Source organism: Stigmatopora nigra, chromosome 21 (assembly GCF_051989575.1).
Source record: "Stigmatopora nigra isolate UIUO_SnigA chromosome 21, RoL_Snig_1.1, whole genome shotgun sequence".
Classification (NCBI taxonomy): Eukaryota; Metazoa; Chordata; class Actinopteri; order Syngnathiformes; family Syngnathidae; genus Stigmatopora; species Stigmatopora nigra.
The window spans coordinates 1,949,388-1,967,477 of NC_135528.1; the positions used below are offsets into that span (position 1 = coordinate 1,949,388).

The 18,090-nt window shown below is 38.6% G+C and overlaps 2 protein-coding genes across 3 annotated transcripts in view; one reads left to right on the plus strand and one right to left on the minus strand.

The window, feature by feature from the left end:
- Positions 1–18,090, plus strand: part of samd12 (sterile alpha motif domain containing 12) — a 303,220-nt gene that overhangs the window by 114,332 nt on the left and 170,798 nt on the right. The gene's annotated exons all lie outside the window — the stretch shown is intronic.
- Positions 924–4,857, minus strand: eomesa (eomesodermin homolog a). 2 transcript variants are annotated; one of them, XM_077743595.1, is made up of 7 exons: positions 3,668–4,857; positions 3,302–3,456; positions 2,672–2,793; positions 2,296–2,454; positions 2,154–2,215; positions 1,362–2,080; positions 924–1,246 (listed from the first exon to the last, which is right to left on the minus strand). In XM_077743595.1, the coding sequence occupies exons 1-7, from the start codon at positions 4,360–4,362 to the stop codon at positions 1,233–1,235; spliced, it is 1,926 nt and encodes a 641-aa protein (XP_077599721.1). In that variant the 5' UTR covers positions 4,363–4,857; the 3' UTR covers positions 924–1,232. The 2 variants fall into 2 exon arrangements, with proteins under 2 accessions (XP_077599721.1, XP_077599720.1); XM_077743594.1 differs by having other exon boundaries at positions 924–2,080.

Genomic DNA, 18,090 nt, shown 5'->3' on the forward strand with positions numbered 1-18,090 from the left:
CATGCAAAATCCACACAAGTGGACCGACCTGGATTTGAACTCAGGTCCCTCACTGTGAGGCCGACGCGCTAGGCACTCACCACCGATAATAAATATATATATTATATGCAACAAAACAAAGAAATAAATGAAGTGATTTTATTTTTTATATGCTGAAATACTCTTTACCAAATGTGATTTTTGAAAACATGAGAACACGATTTGTAGTGTTAATTTTATGATAATGAAAGTTAAGATCAATAAAACGGATATTTTATTTTAGGTTAGGTCTAGTGAGGAATTGCCCCCAAAAAGTATTTAACTGTCATATTTTTGCCTTTCATTTTAGAGTCATTGTGCAACTTTCAAAACATTTATCTGTGCTCAGTCACATATGGAACATTGACTGACTCCAAGTATATTTACTGCTGATTTGCATATGATCGATTTTACTGTATCACAAGTCTTCAGTAATGAGGACCATTGGATTTATAAAAGGGCCAATGCTGATATGACTCATATCATAGATTTATATTGATTAACCCTTAACCTAGTGTAAAAACTTATTTTTTTAAATATTAATGGTGTTAGATCAGGATATATACATATATATATATATATATATATATATATATATATATATATATATATATATATATATATATATATATATATATATATATATATATATATGACAATTATTGCAGTATTACTTATTTAATGTTTTTATCCTGACTCTTTAAATATATAATTGACAATATATAACTTAATGTTCAATCTATATCTAGGAAGTCTTTGGAATATTTGATACACGGGGGCTACATAAATGTGACAAGTTCTTACATAACTTTTATCTAAGGCCTTCATGCAAGTAGTCACTAATTAAATCGTAATGAAATAAGCTTGACAATTTGGCTAATAAATTACTCAAAGGAAGACATGGATGATGCTTGATGAAAAGCAGCTTTATTTTTCCATTTCATTACACCTCCATGAAGACAATTTTTTTTACAAGGTACATCACATTCTAAAGTGCACAAATATCGTACAATGGGAACGACTTAAATACACCATGGACGGGGGAAGAACAAATTCAATCTGCTTTTTCATTTTTTCTTTAAAAAAAATGAAATAAATCATTTAAAAAGAGGCATGCTTGTTCAAAAATAACAATTGCTGCTCAGATATGAGAGAAAGGGATTGGCCTGGGGGAGAAATAAAAACCTTGTGCAGCTTGCTTGGGGTGAGCAACACTAAGCTTTGGCACCTTTAGAGAAAAGAGAAAAAAAAGATATTAACAAGGAATGGCGATTACTCAGGTATACCAAGTTTGAATAAATTATAGTCTTAGGGGCTTGTGTAGAATGCATAATAACCCATGCCTTTTGGGTTGTCCTTATTGTAATCCTCAGTAGTCAAGTCTTCACACTTTATGGTGGGAGAGTTCTCTGTACTGGAACCCACGGGGGACATCCTGCGTCTCTTGCACACCATGGAATACACGCTGGAATCGCTAGAATCCACAGATTTCAGCGAGTGAGAAGTCTCTATCCAGGTGGTTGTCGACGGAGCAGTTTCTTCGGGGAGCTTGTCTTTAGTGGCCCCCAGCTGATCCTCCACAAAGGCTGGCGGGCTCGGACGAGGGGACCAGGGCAAGCCTGTGGTCATCTTCCGCTGGTAGGAGCTCCTGCTGCCCCATCCGGCAGCCATGGAGGCAAAGGCTGAATCCGGGTAATAGCTGAGGGCGTGGGATGTCTGTAGGGATAGAGGTTTGATGCCATAGGACAGGAGACTACTGGTAGAATAGTCATTGTCATAGGACAGGTCCAGCTTGTTGGAGCTTGGCTGCTGTACCGGAGGGACGAACCAACGCTGAGCTGAAGCGGCAGCGGTGGCATCTTCGGTCTGAGGTGACAGAAGGCTGTTGGTTTGGGGTACGGCCCGTTCGCTGCTGTAGAAGCGGTTTTGTGGCAAGTTATTGACAAATTGGTCCTGAAAGAATGGCTGCATGGCATAGCGAGCCCCAGGAACAATTTGGGTTGATCGCGGAGAGTCTGTTGGAGAGGGAGTCAGCCTGTCACTCTCTGGGGCTGTGTACATTCTGGTTAAATGGGAAAAAAAGGTGATAGATTTGAAAAGCTGCTTTCATTGGAATGTTAGTGCAAGAAACTTACGAGTCATAATTGTCCCGAAAACCTTTTGCAAACGGATTGTGGTCAATCTTCAGCTGTGTTATCTGTAAAAAGAAATAAAGCCAAATGAATCAATATAATGTATATCTGTTTTGTAAAAATATGTCACATATGTTATTCTTACATCTGTGTTTTGGTAAGCTGTGACAGCTATGAATTGGTTTTCGGGAAAGGTGAAGGTTTGAGTTCGGGCCTCGTTACTCATGTCTTCCACTCCATCCTCTGTCACTTCAACAATGTGGAGCCGTGGTTGGTATTTGTGAAGTGATTGCAAGACTATCATCTGAAAAATGAAATGCATGCAACACTAAGAACCAAAAAGAATATGCAATTATCGTAAAAGGACAAATATTCCAAGAATCCAGAATTATTGCCAAGCATTTTATGGAAGAAAAAAAAAATCAAGGAGAATCCATTTTGATTTTAGATTAAAAAAAATTCTTAATTTCACAGAAAAAAGGTTTAATAGAAAATACATACGAGAAAGAAAATTATCTGACCTGTGTGTTATTATTGTTGGCCCCTTTGTTGTTTGTCAGCTTCAACTTGCCAAAAGAGATTTCTTGCCTCATCCAGTGAGCGCCAGTATTTGGGGATTCGGGATGAACATACATTTTGTTACCTGTAATATTAAAATCAGATTTTGTTACAGGTTAATGGATTGGAAATGTGTGAACTTTGTGCTCTGTGTAATCATCTGAAGATTTAGTTCGAGCATGCTTTATATTTAAACAGGTCTATATTTCATACTGATATTTTTTACCTACATTTAGACATAATTTAACATGAAACAATCATTAAATCTGAATTATTTAGTTAATAGCAATACAAATAGGTCATTTAAATGTAATCTAACAAATAAATAAGAATGAAGTAATTATGAATAATATATATCCATAAAACTATCTTTAATACGACAATTTCACAACATCGTACGCTCAGCCATACACACACTATGGCCAATAATTTTAAATTTCAGTAGTGAAAAAAATAATTTGTTCAGCCTTCATGGGTCATTCCATAATCAAATCATATTTGCATTGCATTCACATGATATATGAAAATGTGTATGAAACATTAAATCAGATTCACTTTTTTAAATACAAAGAAATGCTAATTAATTTACAAACCTTGCATATTATTGTCTGCTTTTCCACAAGTGACCCATTTTCCTCCTTGAAAACGCCAGTGATTTGGGTCGGCCAGAACAACTTCCACAAAGACATTATAGTGAGCGGTAAGGTTCAGCCCGGTGATGTTGAAGCTCAGGAACGGAAACATCCGTCTAGAAGAAGAAAAAAAAAACATTAATAATACTTTAATCAATGAGCACAATTACTTAAAATCGTCTAAAACATTTTGGATAACGAAAATTGGTTTTGAATATGACACAAAAAAAGGAACAATTGGAACATGAATAAAAACAAATGAATTGAATACAATGATTAATAAAATGTATTAAATCTATTTTCCAACGGCATTTTTCATTTTCTTACCTGCCCTGCTTGGTGATGATCATTTCAGTCTGGTGCCGGTGAAACTTGAGCCACAGAGGCCGGTTACAAAGGTAAACCTGCGCCCGCGGGCCGGTGCCGGAGCCCGGCAGAGACATGGAGCTGATGCCGGTGCCAGGATAAGAAGGGTATAAACAGCCGGGCCCCTGACTGAACTGGTAGCCCCCGCTGCCGAACTGGCTCCGTCCGGTACACACGGACGGAGAGGAGAAGCCGGCGGGCGGCAGAACTGATCCATAATGGAGTGAAGCCGGGTACCTGGACCCGGTTGTTCCCGTGTAAACGGAGCCCGTTTGCCCTGCGTATGGAAAAAGGGAACACGGACTCGCCATGTCGGAACTCGCCTGAGATGACGAGATGAAATATCGGTCAGAACCGAGTTCGTCTAAGTTGTACCGCCGGCCGCTGGTAAGTTCGTCCTCACCGAGCACCGGGGAGCCTTTCCTCCCATCGGGCCCGGCTTTAGAGAACGTGTCCCCTTCTGGGTCACCCAGCATCCCGTTCCCCACGGCCGGTAGGTATTTTTTAGGAGCACCGTTGGACTCCGGTTCCGCTCGGTCCACTTCTTGATAATCAAGTTGCGACGGAGGCCTCGGGCTGTTGTTGGCACTGTCCGACGAGGAGAGGTTGTAAAACGTCTTGGGTAGACCACTGGGGAGGATATTCTCTAACTGCATATTTGAAGGCGAGTCGAGGGTCCGGTCAGGCCAATCTGAGCTGAAAAGAGGCGCCCTGTTTGATTCTGGGGGACTTGCAAGCCTCCCTCCAGAATGGGTGATGGAAGGGGGCGGAAGTTCAAAATCTTTCTCCTGCTTTCTGCTGGGTTTTTAGATCAGATGATGGCACAGACATGACTCTCGGGGGCTCTTATAAGATGTGGTCCTCCGCACAGCCAAGTGTTTGGATACGTGAGGGGAGGAGCTTTTAGGGCGGAATGCGGGGGGCACCGGGCCTTTTCATATAGCCAATGGTTGAACCGGTGCTCTAATTCAATTACAAATCATGTTTTCCTGCTTCCTCGTTTTTTTTTCTAATTTAAATGCACGTATTAGAAATGGAATTCCGATTTTGTCGGCTTTTAAAATCTCATATAAAAGAGAGTAACAACACACCTTATTGTTGAGATTTAGTCCTTTCCACTTTCATCGCAAAACAATTAACTTCTTTTTAACCCAAAAGCCGTAAATTATTATTTCACCAAATCTACGCAATGCATGAGAAAAACCTACCCGAACTGAACTCAAATACTTGCACGCTCGAGTGAGAAACACGCAGCCAGACGGACACAGCTGCACCTTGTTTACCAATTGCCCTAAAAAATTTTTTTCCTTTTTGAAATTATTATTCTATTTAAACCGTTCGGGTTCATTGGCACTGCCTCTAAAATGATTATTAAAATTCGCCATTGCATATAATTTAATTAAAACAATAAATGCAACATAAAAGAAAAGTTGGAAACCGGAAAAGGTTGAATATATTATTAAAACACAAGTGTGTAGATAATCAAATTTGAAATTAAACATGAAAGTATACATTTATAATTATTTGTGTGAGATGTTATTTTCACTATTCGTGAAGTGTAAAATGCTGGATAACACAATTTATGCCCTGATCATTATTGATAAAGAGGAACAATTATTTGCCTTCACAAACACAAGCCCGAGCAACAACAATACATATGGCAAATATTTAAAAAAAAATGATAATCCTGATCAGTAGTGCATGCGTAAAACAGCACACGAATTATTTTTTTTAATTCAGGCGAATAAGAAAAATGTGACTAACACTAAACAAGAGTTAAAATAAAAATACATTTATAATTGAAAAAAAAGAGCTTTAAACAAGCGTGCAATTGAATATTCTTTATGAGACTAATGAAACATCCTCACTTTCTTTTGCACACGCACAGCCACACATGCACGCGTGTGGGCACACGGAGGAATATTCTTGTTACATATGTACCTTAAATAGTGATGCCTTTGCCTCCTTATTTGGATATATCACACACAGGGACCTCTGGTGGTCATTTAAGTTGTATCAGTTGACACACTTGACAGCACGAGAGCACGTTTTCTCTGCAGTTATCTCACTTGCATCACCACATCATTCTCAACTTAAGTGAACTTGTGACAGTGTGTGCGTGTGTATGTGTGCTGGTATAAAAAAATAAGTGGCGTTCTGCAATGATTTTGGGGAAAACGGGGATACAAATCTGTGAAAAGCTCAGGGAGGATCTCGGTTGGATGCAGATTGCCTCGTGCCATCGGCAGGATGGCAAAGATGGCTAGTGGGCTACCAGGGGACCCAAGATAATTGTACGGTGCACACCGTCTGTCAATCAAAAAGCGAAATCCAGTCCCTAAACAATTGCTAAAATACAGGTATTAGTCAATCTTTTGTGTGGATTTTCATGCCCTCTTTTCAAGAAAAGAATAATTATTTAGAACACGTTACTTACAGCAATAAATTTTGCATTAATTTGTATTTTTGTTTTGTTTTGCAGTGCAGAAGTGGGAACTAAAATTGTAGAAGGGCCCTCTTCAACTGTCTTTAGGTATGAGGTAACGTACACTCTGGTCTAGTCGGTAGACTGTTACAGAGGACATGGACACACCTTTCACATTCAGTCCACCGGACAATTGAGATTCTACAATTAGGACACTTGACGAGAACATAAGATACAAATCTCACATAAACACCACCCTTGAACCTCTATTCCGAGAGGGCCAGACAATCCTAACAACTAATACTATATTGCATATTTCATATCAAATTTTATTCAACTTGGACTTTTATAATGCTACTAGGTATGCTTTTACCACATATTTTGTGCAACTTTTAAATTTAGAATAATTTGATTTTCAGTACCTGCATTAAGTTTGACTCGACGTTTTATCAACAACAAATAAAGCTAAAATATCCCTGCTTCGTGTTTATCTTATTTTTATTATCTCTTAAACCACACTCATATTCATAAGGGCCCATTTAAACAACTAATAATTTATATGTAATTTATAATTTGGCAGATTAACTCTATTATCCTGCTTCTGACATAAACTGTTTTTTTTTTTTTACTCTCACAGTTTAATTTTTTTTTGCCCTTCGTGTCAAACTTGTCTCCCACCCCCGCACTAATGCAGCACTAAAAATCCGCATGCAGCTCCAGAATCTATCGTTTCCGACCCCCGAACGAGACTGTCGAGTACTACCCATCTGTGGCCACTTTGCAAATGGAACGAGACAATTTTCAAAGAGGCGATGTCAGAACATGATTGTAATTGAACTGTGGTGTAAACCAACTCAAATGGGAATCACCCCAGAATGAATTGTGTTCAACCCACAGCTTCTGTTTTAATTATAAAGGTAACATAGAAAGCATAATCGACCAGAGGCGGTCGATCAGGTTTTTTATTTTATACCGTAGTGACGCAGCTATGGTTGCGGACAATATCGCGAAATTAGTCATCTAGTGACGTCACATGGTGACGTCAACCAGCCAAGCATGAATTTTGCGACACAGGCGGGCCGCAAACACTTACAGAATCCTCCCTATTAACGACCTATGGTCGAACAAATGGTTGTATTTCCTACAAATGAGAGATAAAGTATTTATTCAACTGAACATTTGTGAATTTTCCAGGATGGATGTTGAATATAGGTTCATAAGCTTATATAGTACAATCATGTATTGGTACAAAGTTGTACTGTTCACTTAAGAGTATATTTCTATTGTTCAATTACAAAACGTGACAATATAAATTGTGTAAAAAGGAATCAAAGTTGTATCTGTATGTGTGCTACAGAGTAAATGTCGAGTGTTTCAAACACAAGTTGTCACATAGTTATTTAACGGCCCCCTCAATTATCAACATACAGCCGATGAGTGATGTGACGTTAACATCTGGCTTTGATGACCTGCCTTTGCCATGTGTCTAGTAAAATCTGCTACTGTACGTTCAGATGAATGAATATCTCTCATCACAGTACTTCTTAAAATGATCACCAAGATATAACCTCCAGTGTTTTACAACCCTGATCAAAGTATTTTTCAGAATCACTACAAAGACTCTGTTGCTGCTTGAAAAAGAAAAAACAAAATAAATGTGATTTACAAGCCACCTATAAATAAACTAATTCCAAATGAGGTAGATGTTTTGGTCTAGCTCATAAAGGAGCACCCACTTCTGACCTGTCAGCATGTTTCTTGACCACCTATAAAAGTCCAAGTGGGTCTGAGATGACCCTCTCTGGCCCTGGGCCAGGGCCTGCGCGACAGGGGAAGGGAAGTCCTACCATATTGTTGTCAGACTAGATCATCAACTGCGCACATGAAAGGAATACATTCCAGGGTTTATGAGCCAAGGTGGCTGCAAAAGCCTTTGCTCGAGAGAGAATTCATGTAGCCCATTGCAAGGATTAATAACGCAAGTCTCATTAGAGATCCTCGCCACCAAGACCCCTGGAGGGAGTGGACGCTAGGAAAAGATTCAAGAGCAAAGTGCGCCATGCCGGATTCCCGCTCCTCCGCAAATCATCACACTTGAGAACATTTTTATTGGAGGGGATTTATCTCACAAGTTTATCAAAGATATCCCACTTGTGTATTTTTATGTGTGTGAAGGTCAGAGCCATTTAAGTAAACCAAAGGATAAAAGTGATAAAAGGTGATTGATTTAATTTGTTGGTACATGTTGCTTTAACATATGCTCTTTATGTTTATTGCGTAAATAATGACTACCATGACATTAGGAAATATGGAAAAAAAATACAAGTAACATAAGATGGGTGCATGTGAGAAACACTATGCGCATGCTCCAAAGTCTTATTACATTTTTACTATTGAAAAAACCCCCAACACAGAATCTAAAAATATTCGGAAATAGATGAAATTGTAATACAAATTAAGCAATTAAAATTTGACATTACATTATTTATTTGAATTTTGGTTGAACAGAATTATTTAAAAATATATATTTGTAACAGAAGGACTGTATCCCGAGAACACACTGAAAATTATTAAACCATAGTCTCTCATCTAATTTTCTGCACCGCTTTATCCTCACTAGGGTCACGGGGTGTGCTGGAGCCTATCCCAGCTGACTTCAGGCCAGAGGCGGGGGACACCCTGAATCGATGGCCAGACAATTGCAGGGCACAAGGAAACAAACAAAAAAAAATTCACGCTCACACTCATACCTAGGACTATAAGTAACTTAGAGTGTCCATGCATGTCTTTGGAATGTGGGAGGAAAACCAGAGTACCCAGAGAAAACCCACACAGCGCTCGGGGAGAAAATGCAAACTCCACACAGGTGAACCGGCCTGGATTTGAACCCAAGACCCCCACTGTGAGGGCGACGCGCTAACAAGTCATCTGCCGCGCCGCCCTATTTAACCATAGTAACAACCTAAATAGTTATAAGCAAGGTTAATTGTTTGAGGTTACAGTGTGAAAGAATTTGACTAAAATGGAAGTTTTTGTTAAGGGCTATGGTCACAGGCTAAGAATAGTGTACCTACTAAAAATTACAGACAAAACTCTGGTATGTTTTGGGGCTGCTTTATCGCATTTTCCCCAATGTCTCTTGAAACAGCGTACATATGATCAAGTTATTCTAGAGAAACAATTTATGCCAATTATTAGAAAAACTGGCATCAGTCCCAGGTCATAGATTTGTAACAGCATAATGACTGATATCACGGCAAAAAAATCCATAAAGAGTTGTATTTACCCCTTATTGAGGCTTATTCTTTTGCAAATTGAACCACATAAATAGGGCAAAGGGTACATATGAGCAAATGTTTTTGATGATGCTGAAATGAGGCTTTACAGTTTTATTTCAACAATACTCTGATATTTTGGTGTGTAATGAATGATGGCAGTTCCACATCTTGAAGTTTGGTACGAATCTAGATGAATAGCTCTATTCAAAATATTGGTTAAATTTTAATACTGCACTACATTTCAAAGGGGGATTCATCTCCCATTGTTGGTCTTCAGATTCCTTAAAATTTGCATAGGAAAATACAATGCATAAAATGCGCTTCAATACACTTCAATATCATAACTATAAAACAATCAAATGAAAAACAAATACCATATTAATTGAGTGTGCATTTTCTGCCGTACATAACTTGAAATGCTATTTGTCAATACCACAGATTAGCTGCCCCCATGGGGGTTACAGAAATGACTAATAAAATAGCAGGAATATACAAACCTAATAGTACCCAAAAACAAAATACCAGTAGTAGCTAAATATATATGTAAACAATAGAATCCCTATCCAAACTGAATACATCTATATAAAATATATATTCATGTTTGAAGTCTTTTGTTGTCCATTTCCGATTTATTTCCAGCAGAGAAAATCACGAAATAGAAATCTTCTCTGTCTGCATCCAGTCAGAGGGTGAGACCCATGGGAATGCTCTCTCTATCTATATAGAGTACATATGCGACATCTTTGAATCCCTGGAAATACATTGAAATATATTACGCATTTGTATCATATCAAAATATGAAGTAAGTTACTCTGTCGGCTTGTTACAGCATGCAAGTGTGTGCACAGGTTTCAGGGGGCGGTGATAATCCACTGACAAAAAAAAAGGAGGGGAAAAAATGAGGAACAACACAGTGGCATTCATGGAAATCGGATTGAAGCTACACTCAATGTATTTGAATCCCCAAGGCATGATAACATGATTTTGGGATTTATTGCATTAGAAAGTGTCACCTTGGACCGGTGGGAAAAGGAGCTGGAAGAGGGTACATGTGGATTTTTAGGCATCTATACTTTTGTGTTTTTCTGTCTCTCCAATAGAGTATGCAATCCTTATTATTATGAATAGAAGTACCATAACACAGTGACACATCACCAAGTCTCAAGTGGGGTTATTAAAATTCCTTCATTCATTCATTCATTCATTCATTTTCTGACCCACTTTATCCTTACAAGGATTTCAGGGGTGCTGGAGCCTATCCCAGCTGACTTCCGAGCATGAGGCAGTGGAATTGGTGGCACGAGAAAAGCAATGACAACCATTCACGCTCACACCTATATTTAGGGGCATTTTAGAATGTCCAGCCAGCTTATCATGCATGTCTTTGCAATATGTGAGGAAAACAGAGTACCAGAAGAAAACCGATGCAAGGCCAGAGAGAACATACAGACTCTACATAGGTGGACCAACCTGAATTTGAACCCATGACCGCAGAAATGTGCTAACCACTCAGGCGCCGGGCCGCCTAGAGATTAAATTTTGAATCAAAATTCCATATGATACAGCAATTTTGAGATGATTCTCATCTGATTATATACCCTCAAATCTGAAAAATGTTTCACTTGGATCAAAAGTTGAATGTTATATTCCTGCTTAATTCTTGCTATCAGTTATGGATTGAAGTATCCTTTTGTTTGTGTTGTCATTTTACTTTACGGAACAAAGAATTAACATTGAAATAATGTTGATCTTGTCTCAATTCGCTGACAAATTGACGCCCTGGTTTTGTGGAAGCCAGAACTTAGTGTTCTGTTGTGCAGTAGGAGATGGAAAGTTTGGATGTAGTCCCTTCTACTATTTACAGGAGGGCAAACTAATTTTTCAACCTGTGACTGCAAATTGTAAACTACTAGAATAAAGTGAGTGTAACATAAAATTAGCAATTCTGTTAATAATATGACCACTCTGTTTTTGCTCTCATAAATAAATTGGCTTGTATCTTATGAACAATCAAGTATATTGTTAACCTACAAAATTATTTTCAGTAACATAGGAAATCATTGTGTGTTTAATCTGACAAGGCCACTAGTGCACACCAGCTCATTGGCCCGACTCTCACCCCCACTTTAGCGTCAACCTTTGCTGACCCACTTCTCTCAGTCCAGGTTCTTTGAGCAGCAGCAGAATTGACATAAGGGACCAGAGCAAACTAGCAGGTGCTAAAAGTTTGACAGTGTAGACTGGATGTATGTGTTCTGGGGCATGTGAGGTGTAAGGGGAGGGTGACGCAGTTGTATCGACTTCGCGTAAAGCCTCGAAGAAAACATTTGGTTGTGCACAGTTGGGCTAAGATTGACTGAAGAGGGGGGCAAAGTCCACCCCACATGAAGGGACCACGACCACCAACCAGAGAGTTAGAGTACCCATGGTTCTCTCTGCTTTGCCCACAGCACAATTACCACCAAACAAGTTGGGCTTTTATCACATTGTTCACCCAGACTTAGAAATTGCATTTCAAGAGAATGTGTTTTCTTTCCCCCTTTTTCCGGGGGGTAACAGTAACAGATTTACACCACAGGAGTATTCTGTTGCCGCCCCTCCTTCAATGTGGTTAAATCAGTGACTCAGAAGTGAGAATGTAGAGTTTTTAACACATATCTAGCTCAGTATGAGATCTTCAACGAGAAATGGGAAAGCCTTAACTGACTTAATGCCTCCCAAGCAGAGGCATATGTTGAGAGAAAGAATATGGGAGTACAATAATGACATTACTATGAAGACCCGAATAATAGTAGGCACTGGAATAATAGTAGGGAGTGGAAAATTCCAAATGAATTAATAATAGTAGGCACCGGAATAATAGTAGGCTGTGGAAAATTCCAAAAATAATGAATATTAGTAGGCACGAGATAATTAGTGACGGATAATTGTGTTGCAAAGTTGTATTACAGTTGCAAATAATTGATGCAATGAATTGCGTATAACGTAACTCTCGTATATATTCGGCCTACCAATACATCGTAATTATGTATATTGGAACTCTACCAGTGGCAATTGCACGTTCTTGCTAGTACTAGTACGTTAGTAAAAACAGCACGTGTGCTTTACACGTAGAATGTTAATGACATAGAACAATGTTGCTGCTGCGCGGACTTAAATGAGGCAAAAATTAATAATCGTAGGCAACCGAATAAGAATCGTAGGCATGCGAAAATTTGAGTTGAAAAAATATGATTATTCGGGTCTTCATAGTAGGTGGAAAAAATATGATCCATGTTATAGTAAAAAAAGAATCAAATCAAAATCACTACCATTAGAAAATTGCTCATTTTAAAAAAATAATAATTTTGTTAAATTCCATACAGTCTACCTTTAATGAATGCCAATTATTCACTGAAAATGTGTCTATTTCTATTCAGACTAAATGCATCCAGCATCTATTAGAAATAATTAGAGACCACAGAATGCTTTTGTATTAAAACATTTGCTGCAATTTGGCAGTTGTTTCATTTAGATGAACTGGATCATGCCATGGACATACATGAAAACACTCACGCACACACACATATATATGCATACACAGAGGGACCTCAGAGCAGCGGACACCTTCAATATTGAACTGAGACTCAGGCCCGTTTTCTGTATTTACATGTAAATGGTCTACAACAATCTGCGGCCTCTTTCTCCTGCTCAGTCCCTCCAGCCGTCTGGGCCTAGAGAAGAGAGCCGCTTGTCAGATGGGGGACCACATCAGATGGGCTCAGTGGTTATGGAGCCAAGCATTCTGAGGAGAGGAGAGGCTGCTTGCCTGGCAGCCACTGAAACAGCAGGGACTCCCACATAGCATGGACATGGTCCATGGTCTTCATCTTCATGTGCTGTAATGAACAGAAGGCCTCGTTTGCCGAGGACTGAGAGAGAAGCAGACATGTTTGACTGTCAAGTTGAGGGCCAATCAGGTGTCTTCTAAGTATACACAGAAGTGGTATAAGAACCTGATCTCGTCCTGTGGGCAGAGGTGTCATATTTGAGTGTGTATATGTAGAGGGGTAGGTGTCAGGGATAAGAAATTATGAACAGCAGTGAGCATGCACATCCAAGTCTCATGGCGTAAAGACTGAGCTTTTCTGCATTTGATCCTCATAATTCGTCTGTCGAGTGTTTGCGTGTCCTTCTGTGCTGATGGAGAAGATATGGTAGAGGTTTGAAGACAGCCCGTTTTGAGTTCCATGTGATGGTTGAAGACATTGATACAACAACAATGCTGACAAATAGCAACACCTGAAGCTCATTAATGAGATTTTTTTGCCAATCAGCATCTGAAAAAAGAATGGCATATAGTAAACTAATTTTGCATTAAAATACATTGGAAGTCGGAATTCTATTTCATTATAAAAATCTTACAATTAAGACATTTTACACTTTTAAACCCTTCAAATTATACAATTATTATGTCATGAGGGTAAAAGCTAAATATTATATGGAAGAATTTGGATGTTGCTCTACTCCTGACTGGTTGTAGTGTGCCTTTTGTCCAAAGAAATCTGGGATTGGCTCCAGCAACCCATACAAAGATGCAGAGTGCAGATCATGAATGACTTATTGTGATATGAGAAAATCAACAAAGCAAAGTTCATATCTATCATCTATTTTCTGAACTGCTTTATCCTCATAAAGGGATGCTGGAGGCTACCCAAGCTAACTTCGGGCCAGTGGCAGGGGACACTCTGAATTGGTGGACAAGGACACAAGGAGACAAACAACCATTCACGCTCACACTCATCCCTAAGGGCAATTTAGAGTATCCATTCAGCCTATCATGCATGTCTTTGGAATGTGGGAGGAAACCGGAGTACCCGCAAAAAACCCACACACACATATCTTACCTTACAGGTTAGCAAAGAGCCACATGCACCCATCCGAAGAGCCACATATGGCCCCCGAGCCATAGATTCCCTGGCCTAGCCCATTAGGTGCTGGACCGGTGATTGAGTGACAGATTTAGTGAGGATGAGCAAAATGGAATATGAATGAATACTTGTGAAATATTAAAATTTGGTATTGTTGCAGAACATTTATATCTGCGTCACAGGAATCTTACATAATCCAGACACAACCACAAGCTTCTAACCCATAGACGCACTCCACTGAAGGCCTTTAAGAGCATAGAGTTTAAATTTAGATATTGAAAATTTAATTTAGCTCCATTCAGCTCTATAATATAGAGAAACAGCATTTCTCATAAAGAAAAAGTACCAACTAAAATGGCTTAATATATGTAATTCTGAGCTTTAAATGCAAATTATTACAACACGTGGGTAAATTTGGACCCAAATCACAACTTTGAATTGGGTGAGTTGGAATCTTCTAATTTTATTAAAAAAATAAAACTGATAGGTTCACCAATAGGCATTCCCAAATGCACGCACAAATAAAGAGAAAAGACAATCTTCTGGATTTTTTCTTGCAAGTAGAAATCGAACCGGTGAGGTCTTATTAACTTCAAGGACCCTAGTTACAATGGACGTCTCAACTCTCAAGGCAGGAGTGGGAAACAGAAGTGAGACATCAATATAGTCAAAACAAATTAAGTTTTGAATGTCATGTGTAGCTTAAGGTGTTTTAAATCTTCTTTGCTTAGTTCACTCCAAGTACTAGTCTAAGATCCAAGGCATCTCAGTGTTTAGTCTACCTAAAGTTCTCTGGAGCAAAGCATTTGCTTTGTTGCAAGCTACCATATAATAATAATATGATACTAAGTTTAATCATAAAGCAAACCCTTCTTCATTGCAAGAAAATATATAATGATGTAAACTTAATAACCCTAACAAAAACAAAACAAAAGAACACTCAAATAAATGTGAATGATGAAACAGGAACTATCTATCTAAGGTTCTCTGAATGTCAACTGGAACCGCTCTGTATATGTAATATCTGCAATTATTTTTTCTGGTGGCCTTTCGTGCTAATGAGGCCAGAAGTTATGCTCCCTAAATCTCCCCCCAGTTTCTCCACAGTCTGGAACTACTGATGTCACAGCGGCACGAATGTGTAGGCGGCTGCTATTAGTGACTCCTCTTCACACCACATTGTGAACTTCCTTCATCTGGTTGTGTAACTGGGGTGGAAGTATCATTACTTGGATAGCTCAAGGGTTCTGGGCTTGCTTCTTTAAACATAATATGATAATCCCTACAATTCCTGAACAATATATCGAAATACTAAAATAATTATTACCAAAATTCTGAACACCTGTCCTCCCTACGCCTGAATTTGTGGTTCAGTCCTTCCTCTCCTAGAGAGCAGCAGCAGGGGCGAACCATCACATTTGGTGCCCAGCGTGGGGGCGGTTGGTGAGCTGTCGAGCTCCAACTATCCCATGGAGCTTTTCTTCTGTTTTTTTTTCCGCTACAATTTTGACTAACCTCATTTGCATCTGCTAATTAGATCCTGTTAGCATAATTCATACACATGACACCCTTTTGAAGCTAATGAATAGATACATCTCCAGACAACTCGCAAAGAGCTTTTTAATGAGACTGAACTTGTTCTCTTGTGAAGAGGAAAGTTAAAACATCAAGTCAAATGTAATACATTTTTGTCTGAACTTAAAATATTGCTTTAGCAATAAAGTTATTGTGTATGTATGTAAGGCATTTAGTCATATAGAATGTGCCGTCTTAAGTTAAATTATGTGCATTATTTCCGTCTTCACACTGAATTCAAAGTTAAAATTCCATTTTTAATATGAAAACACATACAGATGGTCAGATGTTGATCATAACTGTGATGCTGGAATTCACAACCATCCATTTCTTTTAATCGAGCTATATGCAAATCGCGGGAAAAAAACATGTAATGAATATTTACCAGTCAAAACGTTAAATATGATTCATCATCAATCAAACAGCTCGTTAATATGCAGAGGACTTATGTGTAGAATAGGATAGAGCTTTTCCATATAATGCAAAAATATATATAAAACCCAAAATTAAAAAGAAAGAAACAAACACAATTTACTTAATGTACTAATTATTTTATCAATGTTGATTATTTGTATAAAAATATGAAGTCTACATTTGGTTTGATTCTAGAATAGCTGATGTATTTGACCATTACTTGCATTAATAAATTTGCAATGCTTAAATACTTTGCTATAGTGATGAGGTTTCTGCATTACATACTAATAATAAAGCCACAGATAATTCATCATTATATTTTCTGCAGTCATAAAAAACAATGTTAAATCTGGATTGATACCAATAACAGTAATAATTTAATGTTTTTTCTTTTCATTTTAATCTCTATGATTTCAATGTTTTACCACCAGTTACACAAATCCCAGAAAAAAATAGTTTTAATAATCATGCGTTAGTATGTTTGTATGACTATATTTGAATACATTGTACAATACATTCAACCTGTTTTTTCCCCAAAACAACCGATTCTTACTGTTGTTGTGTTCATATTGACATAAAATTGAAAACAATATAATCTTAATGTTATTTTTATGTTTTGAAATGTTTTTTTTAAAATACGAGTATTTCCAAAAGAATAAAATATACAGTTTAATCCTTATTTCACATACAATAAGTTATACTCCCAAAAAGTCTTCCCACATTCAATGTGTGCATGGTACAGTGTTGGCGTCCTCCTGTCATTTTGGAGTGGAACTCCACCTGGCTGAGTGAGTGACAACCCAGCAGGGAGTCTTGAATCATCTCAGCTGAGGCCTCATGGTTTGGCCTGGCTGGAGCCCTCATGATGTGATACCACAATGAGCCAGGCCTGAGAGTGGGCTTGTGTGGCTGGCTGTGTTTATTAGTGCGTGAGTGTGTGTGAGCATTTATGTTTGTGTGTGTATGTCATTGCACGCAAGCGGGTGTGTTGGCGAGTCAAGTGTGCACATGCATTTGAAAAAGGGTATGTGCACTCGAGTGTGTTTACTCGCGTCTGCTCCCTCCAACCGGTTGATCTTTCACATTTCGCACGGGCAGGAGGGACAGGAGGCTGCCAGGCTGCGCCCGGAGCCGGCGTACAGTACGGTTATCAATGCCCGGCATTCATTAGCACCTCCCAAGCTGTCTGCACTTTTACCAAACGCTTGAGCTAACTAACATGCACTGGCTGTGTGCTACCCTGCTCTTGTCACCTCAGCAAAGGCCTTCACCAAGCTTTGGCTCAACTCAGCCACAGCTGAGGCCTCTGTTCTTGGCTTGGACCTCTTCAACTTTGTTATACTTTAGCGCAGTGACACATAAGCCTCGGAGTGTTGTAAAAGTTAAGACACTTGTTTTTTTTATCCTTCTCTACTTTATTTTTTTTGCCCAATTAAATGGCACACAATAGCCCTAGAATTTAAGTTCAAAAAACATTTTTAAACCACCCATCCATCTTTTCTTAAGTTAAATACATTGGAGATTTAAGTTAAAGTTTAAAATTTAATAGCTCTACTATGTACTGATGCTGTCATAGTTATAGTTTTAACATTATTGTAGTGATTTCCTCGACTTGTTCCTTCACAGGCTCAACAAGGTGGGAATACATTTAGGAGCTGTGAGTGGGGTGCAAAAAAGACAGCTGGGGTTGTATTGGGAACATATTTAGCCAGTTCCATCCATTCTTAATAATGTTACCTTGCTTTCAAATGCTATTGAACTATTGTATTGTCTTCAGGTGAA